The 18566-nt window shown below is 37.3% G+C and overlaps 1 protein-coding gene across 13 annotated transcripts in view; it reads right to left on the bottom strand.

Moving 5' to 3' along the window:
- Positions 1–18566, bottom strand: part of BPTF (bromodomain PHD finger transcription factor) — a 156382-nt gene that overhangs the window by 99341 nt on the left and 38475 nt on the right. For all 13 annotated transcript variants that reach the window (XM_023729324.1, XM_023729325.1, XM_023729320.1 and 10 more), the window contains exon 3: positions 10363–10586. In XM_023729324.1, the coding sequence (XP_023585092.1) occupies positions 10363–10586 (224 nt within the window). The remainder of the gene's footprint in view (positions 1–10362; positions 10587–18566) is intronic.

Below are 18566 nucleotides of genomic sequence, written 5' to 3'. Positions count from 1 at the left end.
GGATATCCATCTGCAAAAAACTGAAACAAGACCCATACCTCACACCATGCACAAAAACTAACTCAAAATGGATCAAAGACCTAAATATAAAATCAAAAACAACAAAGATCATGGAAGAAAAAAGAGCGACAATGCTAGGAGCCCTAATATATGGCATAAACAGAACACGAACCATGAGTAACGATGCAGAAACACCAGAACAGAGACTAGATAACTGGGAGGTCCTAAAAATCAAACACTTATGCTCATCAAAAGGACTTCACCGAAAGAGTCAAAAGACAACCTACAGACTGGGAAAAAATTTTTGGCCACGACAAATCCAATCAGGGTCTAATCTCTAAAATCTACAAGATACGGCAAAACCTCAACAACAAGAAGACAAATAACCCAATTAAAAAATGGGCAAAGGATATGAACAGGCACTTCCCCAGAGAAGATACTCAGGCCGCTAACAGACACATGAGGAAATGCTCACGATCAGTAGCCATTAGAGAAATGCAAATCCAAACTACAATGAGATACCATCTTGCCCCAACAAGGCTAGCATTAATCCAAAAAACAAAAATAATAAATGTTGGAGAGGTTATGGAGAGACTGGAACACTTACACACTGTTGGTGGGAATGTAAAATGGTACAACCACTTTGGAAATCGATTTGGTGCTTCCTTAAAAAGCTGGAAATAGAAGTACCATATGATCCATCAACCCCACTCCTTGTATTATGTCCTAGAGAAATAAGAGCCATCACACGAATAGTTCTATGCACACCCATGTTCACTGCAGCACAGTTCACAATAGCAAAAAGATAGTAGATAAGAATTATCTTAGGTGAAGAGAAGGACAACACACAATACAGCACAACTGGACTAAACTAAAGCCAAGAAGTTTCCTGAATACAACCAAATATTTCAATGGACAGAGTAGCAGGGGTGGGGGTCTGGGGACCATGGGTTCAGGGGACATCTAGGTCAACTGGCTAACAAACTTTGTTAAGAAAATGTTCTGCATCCCACTTTGGTGAGTGGCGTCTGGGGTCTTAAAAGCTAGTGAGCGGCCATCTAAGATGCATCAATTGGTCCCAACCTACCCGGAACAAAGGAAAATAAAGAACACCAAAGACACAAGAAACAGAAAGGGCCACATAAACCAGAGACTCCAACTGCCTGAGACCTGAAGAACTAGATGGTGTCCGGCTACCACCAATGACCATCCTGACAGGGAACACAACACAGAGTCCCTGACGGAGCGTAAGAAAAGCAGGGCGCAGAACTCAAATTCTTGTAAAAAGACCAGACTTAATGGTCTGAGACTGGAGGGGCCCCAGAAGACATGACCTCTGGATTCTCTGTCAGCCCAGAACTGAAACCATTCCCGAAGCCAACTCTTCATACAAAGACGAAACTGGACTATGGGACATAAAATGATACTCGTGAATAAAGTGCTTCTTAGATACAAGAAACTAAATCGGCAGCTCCTCTCCAGGGCAAGACAAGAAGGCAAAAAGGAACAGTAGCTAGATGAATGGACTCAGGAAATCTGGGGTGGAAAGGAGGATTGTGCTGTCAATTTTACAGAGAGCAGCTAGGGTCACATAGAAATGTGTATATAAATTTTTGTATGAGAAACTGACTTGAACTGTGAACTTTTACTTAAAGTACAATAATAAAGAGTTTTAAATATGAGTTACTAAATATTTTAGAAACATCAGAACTATGAAGTAAAGGATCAAGATTACTAACGAAATTTTGCTGTTTAGTTAGGAGCCCTGGTGGCGCAGTGGTTTAAGTGTTTGGCTGCTAACCACAAGGTGGGCAGTTTGAATCCACAGCCATTCCTTGGAAACCCTATGGGGCAGTTCTACTGTGTTCTATAGGGTCACTATGAGTTGGAATCAACTAGACAGCTATGGGTTTGGCTTTTTTTTTTTTTTCCACTTCTAAAAATTACATGCTTATTATAGGCTCTACTTTTTAAAAAAAGAAAAGAAAAATTACTCTATCTTTTGAAATTGAGACTTGATGTGGACTGCTGTCACATTCTCTGCCATATAACGAAAATAGCAAGCTGACACAGACCCACAGTCCGGACAGCATGGTTCAGTGATCAAAACCTAGAGACCCATGACCCAGTGCTGCTCTGATTTGAATTAGCTGTGTGAACCTGGGCAAGCTACTTAAACTCTCCAGCCCTCTACGTCCTCTACTGTAAAATGAGACAACAGAGGCCCATTTGGAAAGAACATTTCTGAAGTCCTTTACAGGAAGCCCCCGGATTATGAATGAGTTCTGTTCCTAAGTCTGTCTTTAAGTCAAATCTGTACGTTAAGTCGGAACAGTTAGATACAGTTCACATCTAACGTCAGTCAAATGTTTGTCTTGGTATGTAGTGTACCTTCCTATGCATAAAAAAATTAAAGAAAACACTTCCAGATACACTAAAACATCTTTAACATAATAATACAGTAATAATAATAATAATGCTTTGATGTACGTCGCAAAGTAGCACCCGTTTGTTATTATGAACCACAGTATGTACCTTGAATTTTTAATATAATAGGCTTTATGGGGGTTGGTTCCTAACTACAAGTTGAACGTTAATTTGGACGTTCGTAATCCGGGGACCGTCCGTATTGTTCTAAAAGTCTCTACGATGCTCTAGCTCTCCCTCCACTTGGGCAGAGTGATAATATGGCATGGTGCAGACCATGAGGTACAGAAAATACCACAGAGTACAGACCACAGAGTATATCAGTATGGTCTCATGGATATTAATTATATTCTTTGGGTTCTATTCCAATACTATCATTTTTAATTCTGTTGCTCAAATTGTTCCAACTTTGACCACTGAGAGCTCATTCAGTGAGTTCCTGTGTCCTTTTGCCACACCACATCCTTTTATTTATCTACTTAGCACTTCTTTACTTTCTAGCACAAAAGATGCTCCAGGCTCATCTTGCATTTTCCTGGCCCCAGCCGTAAGATCCACCATCTCTCCAAGCAGCCCTGGTTCTTTTTTATTGGAGAATGATATTTACAAGCCACTGTCTGGGCGTTAGGTCTGCTTGTTACTCCAGGGTTGTCACTGCTTCTAGCCCCTCTCAGTGGACAGAGCTAGGAAACATATGTATGTATGTATACTAACCCATGTATATACACATCTATATTTATTTCTGTATCTATCTCTGTGTGTATATGTATACGTGCGTGTATATACGTATATACGCACATGCACACTTCGTTCTAGTATTGCCCTCTTACTTATTTGTAACTTCTTTCTCTGATAGTAAGAAACCTGGCTCTCATTTTCTACAATATATTTAGTTATTTTTCAATGCTATTATACATGTAGCTTCAGAATTCCTAAATTGTATCCCCATGGAAAATAAATTTACCAACTAGAGTACAGTGTTTTTGAACAAGAAGAAACATTTTTAATACCCTGTATTCACAGTACTTTTTTTTTTGTGGATTTCCTTGTTTTTGTTTCCACTGTTTAGCTGTTCTCTACCCTCATTTTGGTCAATGTTTTAAACTGTAGGTATCTACATTCTAGTTTCCTAGGATTAGAAAAGGCTTGTAAAGTCATCACTGGAAAAGACTGACCTTTCTGGTAAAGTGATCCCATTTGAGTTAATTGGAGTTAATTCCTCACTCTCTCTCTCTCAGCTTCCCTACTTCTAATTCCTCTAAGAAATTGGAGCTAATGATTATGTGAACATCTAAGACAGCTACCGGACAGCAACTGGCATATTTTCTGCCGTCTTCATCGTGCATGTCATCTCAGGATCCCTTTTTACATTATTTCTTTTCATTCTTTTACCTGTCTATCCTTACTGCCTTTGAGTTATGATTTACCCTACCTTCATTTATTCCTGCTAAATACATTAAACTTATCAATGGAAATACCATAATCACTATTTTTAAAGAACTTTTTACTTAGAAAAAGAAAATCTACTTAAGAATTATATGCTTTTCTACCTTTACACACAGAAAGAAACATTTTTTGATGGTTACCAGGGATGGGAGGGGGAGGGGAGGAAAATCACTAACTATAGAGTAGACACGTGTTAACTTTGGTGAAAGGAAAGACAGTACACAATATGGGAGAAGTCAGCACAACATGATCAAGGCAAGGGAAGACAACGAGAGGTACATGAGAATGAAAGGCAATGACAATAAATACTGTAACATATACAATCCTGCAACAACAGTAATAACAAACAATAATTTATGAGCAGATACATAGGTAGACATGCATGCTGAATAGGTATGGGAGGGCGTATGGGAGTACACTCACATGCATATATAGGTTTGGCTGTGGACATTTCTACATACATATTTGTATGTGCTGCATGTAAACTCATATATCTACAATAGAGCACACAGGGTGCAGAGTCATGGCAATATCCTAAACATAACCAAACACCTCATGGGACTGAGTTATTGGGCTTGAAGGCTAAGGACCATAGTCTCAAGGGACATCTAGGTCAACTGGCATAATGTAGTTCATAAAGACAACGTTGTACATCCTACTTTGGTGAGTAGTGTCTGGGGTATTAAAAGCTTGCGAGCGGCCATCTAAGATAAAACTATTGGTCTCTCTCTGTCCAGAGCAAAGGAGAGTGAAGAAAACCAAAGGCTCAGAAAACAATTAGTCCAAAGGACTAATGGACCACAGGAACCACAGCCTCCACTAGCCTGAGACCAGAAGAACTAGATGGTGCCCAGCTTCCATTACTGATTACTCTGACCAGGATTAAAATGGAAGGTCTCAAGTTACAGTGGGAAAAAAATGTAGAATAAAATACAAATTCATAAAAGAGACCAGATTTACTGGTCCTAGAGAGACTGGAAGAAATCCTGAAACTATGGCCCTTAGACACCCTTCTAACTTGGAACTGAAGCCATTCCCAGAGATCACCTTTCAGCCAAATAATAGACAGGCCTATAAAATAAATAATAACACCCGTGAGGAAAGTGTTCCTCACAATAATCATCTATATAAGACCAAAAGTGCAACATCTGCCCAAAAGCCAAGATGAGAAGGCAGGAAGGGGCAGGAAAACTGGATGAATGGAAATGGGGAACTCAGGGTGGTAATGCGGAGAGTGCTAACACATTGCAGATACTGCAACCAATGTCACGGAACAATCTGTGTATAAATTATTGAATGGGAAACTAACGTGCTCTGTAATCTTCACCTAAAGCACAATTTAAAAAAAGGAAGAAAAAAAATTAATAGTGAAAAAAAAACAATTCTATGCTTTTCTTAAAGTCACAATAACTTCTCACTTTCAAACACAGCTACATCCTCATCTTCTTCAACAGCTGGCTTTTCCTAACCAAACCACTGTACATTCTCTCTATTTTCCTGTGCCATTTAATGAGAATCAAACATTAAAATAATAGTAATAATAAAACAAAACACCTACTAAGTTTAGACCACCTATATTAGATGAAAAGCATAGGTATGAATGACCACAGGTCTCAGATTTTCTAGGAAGGTTCTAATTTCAAATACTCTATCCTGTCGCCCATCTTATCAAAAACACTTATATTTATCAGTCTATGTGTACTGTTCAAGGAGTCCTAGTGGTGCAGTGGTTAAGCACTTAGCTGCTAATTGAAAGGTTGGTGGTTTGAACCCACCAGCTGCTCCACAGGAGAAAGATGTGGCAGTCTGTTTCCATAAAGATTTACAGCCTTGGAAACCCTATGAGGCAGTTCTACCCAGTCCTACAGGGTCACTATGAGCTGGAATTGACTCAACAACAGTGGGTTTTGGGAGCGCTGTTTTTGGGTTCAAAAACTCAAGGTAACCATACCATAATAAAAAGAGACCAAGAAAGTTACGGAGAGGGAAAGACATTAAAAGATGGCAGGAAAAAAAACAACCAGTTTAGGTTGTATCTGATCTACAGCAAATACATGTATTTTATAAATATATGTATTCTATATTTGGTATGACTATTTTAAAACTAAACAGAGGGAATTAATCTAAAGGCTTTAAAAACCATCTCTACTTTAAAAAAGTATTAAAAAAAAAATTCCTTCTAACAAGTGAAATGAAGTATTGTAAAACACAATTACTGAATTCTGTCCGTAACACCTGCCACCTCAGTCTTCATCAGTAGTGGAAGAACTGTCTCAGAACTGTTTGCCTCAATTGGTCATTTAAGTTTAATAGTAAAAGACTGGTTTAATGACAACAATACATCATAAAAACTTTAGAAGGAAAGGAATGTTCTGTGGACAATTTGTTTTTGTATGTGGCAGTTTTATTAGTTTCTAAAGTCAGTACTTTTAAAATGGAAACATGATAGAAAATCTGTCATAAAATTTTGAGACCCATTAAAACAATGTTTAATGAGAGAAACAAAAACAAAAAGCCAAAACACAATTACCATATAGATATGTGATAAAGCAAATACAATAAAATTTTAATTGCAGACTGAAGATGATGGGCATTGCATAAATCTTTCAAACTTTTGATATATTTGACAATGTTCATAAAATACTGGGAAAATGAAAAAGAAAAATTCAACTACCAAAAACAGAATTAAACTATCCTAAAGCGGACATGTAAACTTGTTGTCGTAGAGTTGATTCCAACTTACAGCGACCCTATAGGACAGGGGAGAACTGCCCCACAGGGCTTCCAAGGAGCCGCTGGTGGAGTCAAACTCTCGACCTTGGTAAGCAGACGAATGCTTAACCAATGTACCACTAGGGTATATCTCCAAACTGGACATACAGGTATATAAAAACCAGGGTACATAAATTTGAATGAATTCTTACTATTTGGAGGTTAGAAATGTCAAGTCAAAGTCATCAGAACAGGTTATGATTCTGAAATTACTGTTATGATGCTGTAAATTATTCTCGGCTATTTTCAGAACCTTGGTAGTTTCTGTTGTTTTCATCTCATAAAACCTCAAGTTAAAGAACACCACTAGATATTATCATGGGTATTTATCTGGACTAGGTAGTTCTAAACTATAATAGCCAAGATTTTGGTTCTCAGAGAGAGTACATAAAGGTAACAGTTGTGGGAATGGTGTTTTAATGGAGAACTCTTCTACCTGAATGTTCACTTCATTACAATCCACTCCTTATATATACTCCTTACAAAGTTGCTGAGAGGTTTAAAGGCTTGTAAAACACCTAGTTGAACACCTAGCTCACAGTAGATACTCAAAAACGTTACTTTCCCCTTGTCTTCTCCATCAATTTTCAACTCTTATGAATCCCTCCACCTCTAGTACCAGGTTGGTTATACCTTAACAACAACAAAAAACAAAAAGAATGTTACTTTTTTCCTAGACGCCACCATTAAATCCAAAATGGACTCCATGTAGTACTAACAGGGTCACTGCAGGCTACAAGGTGGTTTCACAGCACAGTTTGGCCTCCTAACTTTCTAAGAATACATTATAGCCTAAAGCTCAAAACTCTCTGCTGTTCTTGATTACTACAAAAGGTTTAACTAATTTTATAAAGCACATTACATGCTAAATTATATTGAAATTTAACATGCTCATTGTAGGAAATTTGAAAAATATAAAAAAGAAACCAACTCTAATTTTGCCATGCTAATTGGTTATTTTTAATGATAAAAGCTGGTCTTTTTATCCAATTGGTTATTTAACCCGTTGCTGTCGAGTCGATTCTGACTCATACTGACCCTACAGGACAGAGTAGAACTACCCCATAGAGTTTCCAAGCAGCGCCTCGTGGATTCAAACTGCCGACCTTTTGGTTAGCAGCCATGGCACTTAACAACTATGCCACCAGGGTTTCCAATCGGTTATTCAGAGGAAGGGAATTTACCTCAATGACCCAGGTACTGCTTTTGCACGGTACCTTATTTAGTTCTTCAATATACAGTGTTTTATCACGAGAGTTTTTAACAAAATTAATCAATTTTCCTACATTGGACATTTTAATTTTTATTACTTTCCCCTAAATCAAACCACTAAACATTTTTACATAGTACACTCCTGCTATGTTTGTTTCTTAGTTAAGATGACCCTGTATACATAAATTATACCCAGACAAGCTCACTCCGGAAAAATCTGTAATTCAACATTCTTGATAAAAAACACACTACACACTGCCTTTCAGGGGACTGGAGATGGTTCTTTTTTAACATACTAAAAGCTGAGGATACAGAAGAGCAAAAGGAATTGTCAATTTTAATGCCTTACTTCATGAAAAGAAATTAAGTAAAGGAAGTAACCTCACTGAAATTAATAAAACTTATTATTTGATCTATAGTATGGAGGGGAGGCAATGAGAACAGAATTATATTATTGCAATTAATGACCTCCCAAAGAATTCTGAAGACTTAAACTTTTCTGAAGGAAATATTACACATTCTTCTAAGCATATCTAATAGAGAAATACTTCCAACTATCAGGTATGACTAAATATAATCTCAAAAACTACATCTGCTTACTTCTGAAGACCAAGTATATTTGTGCGCAACAGTATTTATACGCTACAGCATGCCTATCATTCTCTAAAAATATGTATGAACTCAAGAGAATAGTGATGTATAGTGTGTGAGAACAAGCCTGGATACAGCTGAACTGAATACATTTATTAAGTATACACATTCTATTTTTAAACAAATGGAGAACGGGAAAATTTTTCAATAAATGGAGAATGGGAAAAATTAACAGGTTTATATGGATAGGAGATAATGTATGCAGAAGAGCAGAACCAGGCAGTTAAGTGAAGTGCACTTTCAGAATCTTACCTAAATTAAAAGGGACTAATAAAAAACACAGATGATACTTATTAAACATGCACAGAGTATCTCTGGTAGGATTTAAAAAAAAAAAAAAAGGCAATAATGGCTGCATCTGGAAAAGGGAAAGGTGAGAAATTATGAACAGAGAGAAAATCACTTTTCACTGCATACTTTTTATATTTAAACTTTGAAAAAATATTGTATACATTTTATTACATTTTAAAAAGTAAAGAGTTGAGTAACAAAATAAATAACATACTACTGAATTATAATCCATAGTATAAAGGGAATATACATGAATCCATACAGACATAAATGACTGAATAAATAAATGGGGGAATAGACAAATCTCCTGTACAGAATTCCAAATAATTTATGCAGATACTCCACCCTCTAAGAAGAGATGGAGCCTAACTGCCTGCGTCTTAAGTGTGGGCTGCACACATGATGACTTCCTTCCAAAAGTATAGTATGAAAGGGGTGGGGGGGAAGCTTTTCAGTGGAGAAACCTGACAAACACTACCCCGACCCGGTGATCAAGGTTAACATTATCAGCAATAAATCATGTTGACAGCATGTACCCTTGATATGACGTGATTAAAATGGTACTTCACTTCTGCGGTCTTCCTCGCAAAAACCCATACAAAAACCAAACCAGTTGCTGTCAAGTTGATCCTGACTCATGGCAATCCCTTATGTGTCACAGTGGAACTGTACTCCATAGGGTTTTCAATGGTGGAGTTTTCAGAAGCAGATCACAAGAACTTTCTTCTGAGTTGCCTCTGCATGGACAGGAACTGTCAACCTTTCCTTTAGCAGCTGAATGCTTAACCATTTGTGCTACACAGGGACTCCCCCTCAAAAAAACCATAACCCCTGTGTAAATCATGAGAAGAACATAAAACAAACCCATATTAAGGGACATTCTACAAAATATCTGACCAGTATTCTTCAAAACCATCAAGACCATGAATAACAAGGAAAGTCTTGAGTCTAGAGGTGCCTAAAGAGACATGACTACTGAATGTAATGTGGTGTCCTGGATGGGATCATTCAACAGAAAAAGGACATTAGGTAAAAACTAAAGAAATCTGAATAAAGTATGAACTTCAGATAATAACAACGTATCAAAATTGGTTCATTAATCGTGACAAAGGTACCATATTAATGGAGAATGTTAATAATAGGGAAACCAGGTGCAAGGTATATGGAAACCTTCTGTATTATCTCTGCAACTTTTTTGTAAATCTAAAACTATTCTAAAATTAAAAGTTTACTGAAATAAAGAAAGCAAAGAATAAATTTTAAAAATATTTCTTATAATTAAAAATAGGACTCTCAAAAAAGGCTTAATAAGACATTTGAATTAAAGAAAAAAAACAATTTGGGAAATATCAGTAATGACCAAGACAAGATATAAAACAGTAAAATGCATACCATTTCTAATTTACATTGGTGTGAACAAGGTTTTCTTGAGAAAATGAAATACAGATAATTAAAATATATTTACTGAAAATTTTAACTATATTTTTAAGTTTCGTAGTGATTTCATAGCAAGAGTTTATCTCAAATATAACAAAAAATAAAACCAAAAAATTTCCCTCTCACCATTCGCTGCAGCCAGAAAGGATTTGTTACTGCCTCGAGCCTTATTGGTCAGGTCTTCGGTGATGTCCATGTGCCGATGGATTTCCTCACGCATTTCTTCTAGAATTTTGCAAAGTTCTGCTTCCCAGTAATCTTTGTCTAGACAGTCAATTAATTCTGCAAGCTGGACCTTTGTGCTGTAGTACCAAATTTTCTTCTCATTTTCATTTTCTGTATCTTCTTCTCTGTTTAATTAAAAGAATTACAAAAATACTTTCTATGTTAGACACTTATCTGACAACTTCATCTACCCAGTGAAAAGTTCAAAAACGTGACACTAAAGTTCAATACGTTTATTTGTAAGAGATGCCCTCAGGTCTCACTCAGAATCAATTTACTCTTATTTGTTTGAGAAAACTCCAATTGTCATGATCTCCTAGCCCACAGCAACTTAGGACAAAATAATTCGGGAGTAGTAGCAGAGAGAGAGGTTATTAGTATAGCATCAAAGATATCTAGAACCATGACACACAGAAACGTGACTTTGAAATTTAGAGACGTCTGAGAGTACTTGGTGGAGGGCAAACTGTCTCAGTTACACCTCAGTCAACTTTTAAGGTATAATAGGCCTAATTTTATCCCCTGAGCTCACCGGAAATGTTTAAACTATGTACATAGCAGGTTCACATTACAATATAGTTTAGAAATATTTCCATCAAAATGATTTAAATGCTTTGTTAAGTTCCGGTCCTTGAAGGAGGCAGCTGGACTGAGCCATAATGGGTCATCTCTCTTCTTTTCTTACAGACAAGCAAAGCCCAAGGTGGAGCGAAGAGCGGCAGCCTCCTTTCTGGTCTAAAACTCGCCTATGGTTCCATTAGCTTTTAACAGAATTGGAGACTTCAACAGAGATGGTCACTAACTAAAAAACAAGGCAAATTAATGTCTAAGATCAGACTTAGAGAGCATGTATGATGGTATTTCTTCTATTGAAAAGAATTCAGGAATGTGTATGGAGGTACCTGATGAGAGAGTCCAACCTTCCTGTTTACCCAAAGGCAAGCTGATGGGGTGGAAAGAACTGGGCTTTAAGAAAAATCTGGCTTCAAATGAGCTCAGTCAAGATACAACTTCTCTGAGCCACTCAGAGCCATTTTACCTTACTGGTAAAATGAGGATAATAGTGCCTGCCTTCAGGGCCATTTTAAGAATTAAAGGTATTATGATCAAGCATCTATCAGAGTGCCTAGACACATGGTTAGCAATCAATAACCACTGAATATTACTATTACTATTAAGGTAGTAAATAAATAAAAATTCAGCAGTACTCGAGGAATGTGTCATTCAGTAATTCTGAAGAAAGAGGGATATATTAAATCGTGGATACAATAAAAGGGTATCAAAATTACCAAAACTTTTAAAGTAAAAAAATGATTAATGAAAGGTCTCTGTTATCTAGCTTTTCTCTTTCAAATCATCTGCTGACATATGAGATTAGTATATTTCTCTGTTAAAAGCTTTTTACAGATTTCTGACAACTGCTTTTTATTTAATCTGCTCTAGATTTCACTCTCTAATGGGTATTTCTACTGACTTCTTATGACTGAGTGATGACATTGGTCTTATTCCAATTTTCAATGTTAAAGAGGTCAGAATCCTCTAATTAAAAAGATTCATAAAAAGCTTTCAAAAGGCAATACGATATCAAAAATCTAATTAGGTGACAATATCAAATCATAAAGTACTTAGTGAGCACTAAGGGAGTCTAACAGTCACAAGTGCTAACACCAGGCTCAACAGGTGAAATGGGAGGTAACTAGATAGCTTCATTTTTTATTTTCTGAAGTATCAATTTTAATGATTTCCTCTGTTATAAAGATGTTGAATTATTTCTTTAATTTTCCTTTTTATTCAGAAATATCTAAAATACCTCAAGGGAAGAAGAAAAACATCCTACATAAAAAAATTGGGGGGGGGGTGTTAAAAGTGTCAGTTACAAGCATAAGATTTCAGTATAAAAATGAGCGGCTATGGGAATAAATTCAATGAAACGGACATTCTGTCCACTTTTTCAAGCAACTCCCAGATTATGGAACAGGTACCTAACAGCTGACTGACTAGTCCACACTGGCGCCTATAGAATTTCCTACCATGACAGAGAACTTACTATCACATGACAGTCCATTCCAGTTTGGAATTGCTCTTTTAGAAAGTAATTCTTTATAATTAGATGACTCAAATCTCTAATATTTCCGCCTACTAGTTCTGGTTCTGCCTACTAGAGCGATGTGAAGTAAATCTAACACCTCCCCCACACACAGTCCCTCAAATCTCACAGCATCTACCGTTTTACTCTGTTTTGTCTTTTCCAGGCAAAACATGTTCAGATACCCTAATCATTCCTCGTCCAGCACGTTTTCCAGAGCCTTCACTTCCTGGATATTATTCTCCTAAATGTAGTTTGTCAACGTCCCTCTAAAAATGTGGCTCCCAGTCACTATTTTTTACTCTATTCATCAAAGATAATACTCACACACGGCTCAACTTTTTCTTCTTGAGGCTGTAGGTAGACAAATTCATCAAAAGCATAGAGTAGCAAAGCAAAGAGAACAATAATTGCTAATGCTTTCCAAGAAAAGTCAGGCAGCCCAACTAGTGGTTAGGAGCCCAGGTTCTACAGCCAGAATGCCTAGGTCAAATCCTGATTCTGCCACTTACTAGCTGTGTGATCTGAATAAATTACTTAACCTCTCTATGCTTCAAAACCCCATCTGAATACTTATGCACTTAGGCACATTTATAGTTTATGTAATTAAAATTATTTGTTCTAATTGTAAAAGTGACTTAGAAAAAAAGCTTTTCTATATAAACATACATTAATTTGTATGTAGAAATGGTTTGGAGTTACAATGTGGTTTCTGTAGAAGTTTTGTCCCTACAATGCTCCTCATACAGACCCAAACTGGCCTGGCTTCCCTAAAGACACGAACCAGTACACCTTCTCAAAGAGCTGCAGAGTAGGGGGTGGAGGGGGGAGCTGCAGGAGCAGGGCAGGTTGGAATGAAAAAGTTTGCCAAAAATATAATTAAGAGCAACCATACATATTATGTCTACATTTTAAAGTTTGTTTGGCTTTTACCTGGACTAGACAAGTAGAAGGAAGGTTAATGACTAACAGTAAGTTTCAAGTTTCATTTCTAAACAAACCCATAGAAACTAACAGTGAGGAACACTAGGGAATCAGCAACTAAGTACGACAGGTCAGGTAGCCCCAATAGTGGTTAGAAGCACAGGTTCTAGAGCCAGAAGGCTGAGGTTCAAATCCTGATTCTGCCACTTACTAGCTGGGCGATCCTGGATACATTATTTAACCTTTCTAGGCTTCAATTTCTCGATCTGAAAAATGGGGTGACAGTACTTACATTCAAAGGATGCCGTGAGGATTAAATGAGTTAAAATGAAAGTGCTTACAGCAGTGCCAGCATCCGGTAGGTGCCATATGCACCCTTGCTATTCTTTTCCTGACCATATAAAGTATAGGATATTTACCTTAAAACAAACAATTAGAAGTTGGATGGTCGTTAAAAAACTAGAAGTGTTACAGGGTGCACGGGGGAGAGGTACATGGCGGGGGTGGGGGAAGCCCTCAGAAATGGCATAAATAGGCTGAGATTTGAAGGGTAAGTTAACCAAGAGATTTCTGGGTATTTTATTTACTTTGTTTTGTGTGGTGGGAAGCAAGAAAATTAATTGTACAAAGTTAGAGACCCATGTTAAAGAGTTTAAACTTTCTACTTAGAGCAAATGGAACACTTTACATACAAACTATCGAATGGGAATCTAATTTGCTCTGCTAACTTCCACCTAATGCACAATTAAAAAAAAAAGAGACAGAGAGAGCAAATGGAAGTAATTGAAAGATTCTTCAATTTGGGAGAAGAGACCTGATCAGAACTGCTGTTTTAAAAACCATCCAATTAAGAGAATGGAGAATAGAAAGCGAGTAGGGGGGAAGAATTTACATATAGGCCAGTTTGGAGGCTGCTGAACAAGTCTAATAGAGATGATGTTGGCTCGTATTATGGTAGGGACAGCGAGCATGAAGAGAAACCGATTCAAGACTCAAGAAGTATTTAAAAGATATAATAAACAAGATAGAACAAAAGATTATTCTTAGGTTTCTAGCTTGAGGAGCTGATAGGCTAGTGATCCCATTTACTAAGACAGGAACACTGAATGAAGAGTAGGTAATCGGGGGAAATGAGGAGTTCAGTTTCATACAGGCTGCGTCTGAGGTGCCTGCCATGTGGACATGTCCAGGAGGCTGCTAGATATACAGAACTGAACCTGGGCAGAAAGGTCTGGACTACAGACAGATCTGATGGCAACTAAACCAAGTGTGTATCAATGACCTGGAATGGGGAAGTGGGGATGGAAAGCTGTATAGTTTAAAAAGTGTAACTTAGTTCATTTGGAAAATAAAAAAATACAAGAGTTTGAAAATGTTGTGCTCAAAATTTTATTCAAAATGTTGACAGGAAGAGGGTGCTAATCTACTCTGGCAATTCCTATTTTACTGGCAGTCTCAACTTCAGAACAAAGGCTGGTAGGATGAAAGCAATATTTAAGGAAGATTGGCCCACTTACATACTGGATTAAAACTGATCTCTAAACTGTGTGCTGAATGTTTATCTTGGATCCTCAGGCAGACTATAAGCTCATGTGTAAGGATATTTCTTTTATTATATACTTCACTAAACTATACAAATAACATACTTTTAAACACTTACTAAACAAATAAGAGCAATAACAGAAACACTTAATTTCTATAAACTGCTAACACTGCAATAAAAAAAAACTGTTCACTGATTAGACTTTGTTTTAGGGACAAATACCCTTCAATCCAAGTCCCAGTAGCAAAAGGTCCACTGAGATTCATCATTTTAGTTTTTGGACTTCCAAAGACGGCAGATACCAAACATTCATATACTGTCAACTGTCTGAGCAATTTACATGACTTTAAAACTTTCACGTGGCAATCTGCTTCCATAAAGATTACCACTTTGGAAACCCTAAGGGACACTCCTACTCTGCCCTTTAGAGTCGCTAGGAGTGAGAATCGACTCAACTGCAACAGGTTTTAACTTTCACCAGGAGCCACATACAATCTACCACAAGGGGGCACTTAAGCTGAAATTGTTTAAATGTAATTTTAACAAACGATGTAAAATCGTTCAGATTTACTAAAATCATTAACACAGGACACTTAATTATCACTAACATGGCATTTAAAGTTTCATATTTGACTTTACACAGAAAACACTCAGAATGTTACAGCATAAAGAAAGCTATCACCCCATTTGTTTGAACTCATCATTAAACTTTGTGTACTTTATTGTGCATTAAGAAAGGCACGTTGAGATTCTACAATTAGAGCTTTTAAAGCAAATAAATTTAAATGAATAGTTTCATTGCCAAGCTTGCAATTTAAAGAATTTTACTGTTCAACTTTAAAAAATAGCAGATTACTGATTTCATCAGTAATGTATCATAAATCCATTCACATTTAAAACTTTATGTACTGTTTCTCATATCAGTTTCTAGATTAAGGTAACAGACTAAATCCACACATCTAATTTTGCTACCCCATGAAACTCTCTTAAATTATACTAAGGAAATTTTTTTAAAGACAAAATCACAGGATAGGAAAATCAGAGAAACCACCACAGAAACTGAAACCTAGAAAGCAGATACAAAAGTGATAACTGCCTTAGGAGACCCAAGAAAGTCCAATCCCAATCCGAAAGGGGCAAACCGAGAACCAATCCAATTTATACTCACAATCCTCAAAAGACACTGGAAATGAGGAGGTAGCATTTAAAACAGAGAACTGGCTTGAAAGCTGTTTAAGAAGCAGGTCCCTAGACTGTCTCCCCTCTTCAAGCCACTAAACGTTTGGTTTCTAGAGCAGGTAAAACTGAGGCTGTCTGGACCCAGGAATCCCAGGCTCAGTTTTCAACAAAGGTAGAGATTAGAAAACAGAGGAGTTAAGCGACTGTATGCAAAGTACAGTATGTATACTAAATGCAGGCCTCTTCCACCACTCTAGAGCCCTGCTGGCGCAGTAGTTAACAGCCTGGCTGCTAACCAAAAGGTCGGCAGTTCAAATCCACCAGCCGCTCCTTGTAAACCCTGAGGCAGTTCCACTCTGCAATGAGTTTGCTTTTTCCCCACCACTCAGCCACCAGAATATTACCAGCCAGATCCTCATGCTCCAAGTGGAACACAAAAAGGCCTCTCTGGACCAGCTGGCCAGTCCAAGAGGAAAGACCTAAATGTATGGACAGCAGGAATTCCCCAACGACAGACCTTACGAAAATTACCCAATAGTTAAGCTCAAAATTGATAAGGCCCACTCACTTGCTCTGAGCTTCCAATCAGCTATGTAGCCCCACACTGTTAATCGGGAGCAGAAAATTAAGGTTTAATAGACATCTGAGCACAGAAGAGAGAGACCAAAGCAAACATTAGGAAGAAGCAATTGAGAAGACACAGAGACTATGCACATAAAAGAAAAAAAAACTCATTAATATGCTCAGAAAGGTAAAAGAAAATATTATACCCATGAAACAAAAACAAGATTTTATTATTAATTTTTAGAAAAGATTCTGAGAAACAAAATACCTCTTAGAAAATAAAAACATGGTAGCAGAATAGAAAAATTCAACTGAAGAGTTGGAAGATCAAGATAAGGAAATCTTCTAGGAAACTTAAACACACACACATACCCAAAGAAGAAAAAAGACAAAGAGGAAAACTGGAGATAAAAGATAAGAAAATCAGAGGACCAAAATAGGAAGTCCAATATTCAATAAAACAATAGCTCATGATAAATACAACAGAGAAAAGGAGAAGAGGAAGTCTTCGAGAGAAATTCTCAAAACTGAAGGACACAACTTGCAGATTGAAAGGCCTTCCCCACCTCCACTACCCAATGGATGAAAACAGACCCCACAAGGACCTAAACTGTAAAAATCCAACTATAAAAATGAAGAACACCAGAGGCAAAAAGAAGATTCTATAAGCTTCCAGATAAAGTTCAAACCAGACATATACAAAGAATTAAGAACAGCTTCAGATTTCTCAATAGCAATGCCGCCCACAAGCAAGAGGACAATTGTACAAAATTCTGAAGGAAAATGATCTTCAACCTAGAACTCTATACTCAGCCAAATTATCAATCAAGTAATAGGGCAAACAAAAACGATTTTCACATATCATCAAAAGACATTACCAAAATCAAATCAAACTCAATGCCACTGAGTCGACTCCAACTCATAGCGACCCTACAGGACAGAGCAGAACTGCCCCATAGGGTTTCCAAGGCTATAAGTCCTTATGGAAGCAGACTGCCACATCTTTCTCTCACCAAAAGACATTAAAACAAAAAAAACCAAACTCGCTGCTGTTGAGTCAATTCCAACTCATAGCAACCCTATAACATAGAGTAGAACTGCCCCATAGGGTTTCCAAGGAGTGGCTGGTGGATTTGAACTGCCGACCTTATGGTTAGCAGCTGAGCTCTTAACCACTACAGCACCAGGGCTCCCAAAAGACATTAAGCACCATTAAATCCTCAAAAATATAAATGCCCACACACTCTTTCTCAGGAAGCTACAGGTTAATGTACTCCACTGAAACTAGAGACAAAACAAGATTTGGGAGACAGGAAAAGATGTGAAAGACCCAACATGGGAGACACACAGGGATTCCTCAGAATATCTGTTTGGAGAGACCAAGAATGACAGTTTTGCACTTGATGCAGTGGACAACCAGTCACTTCAAAGTGTCAACAGGAAAGACTTTTTTTTTTTTTTAATTGTACTTCAGGTGAAGGCTTACAGAACAAACAGTTTCTCATGAAACAGGAGTACACATATTGTTTTATGACATTGATTAACAACCCCACAACATGTCAACCCTCTAACTTCTCAAACTTTTTTTTTGGTGAAAATACACATGGCCAAAGATTCACCATTTCAAAAATTTCTACATGTACACTTCAGTGACATTGACTACGCTCTTCCAATGGTGCTGCTATTCTCACTTAAGATGAAGGCTTACAGAACAAAATAGTTTCTCATTTAACAGTTACTACAAATGTTGCACTGTGACAATGGTTAACAATCTCACAACACATCAACAATATCCTTACTCAACCTTGG

The sequence above is a fragment of the Trichechus manatus genome, unplaced genomic scaffold (genome assembly GCF_000243295.1).
Source record: "Trichechus manatus latirostris isolate Lorelei unplaced genomic scaffold, TriManLat1.0 scaffold00028, whole genome shotgun sequence".
Lineage (NCBI taxonomy): Eukaryota > Metazoa > Chordata > Mammalia > Sirenia > Trichechidae > Trichechus > Trichechus manatus.
The sequence above is the reverse complement of the archived record's forward strand: the minus strand, read 5'-3'. Positions and strand labels throughout refer to the sequence as shown.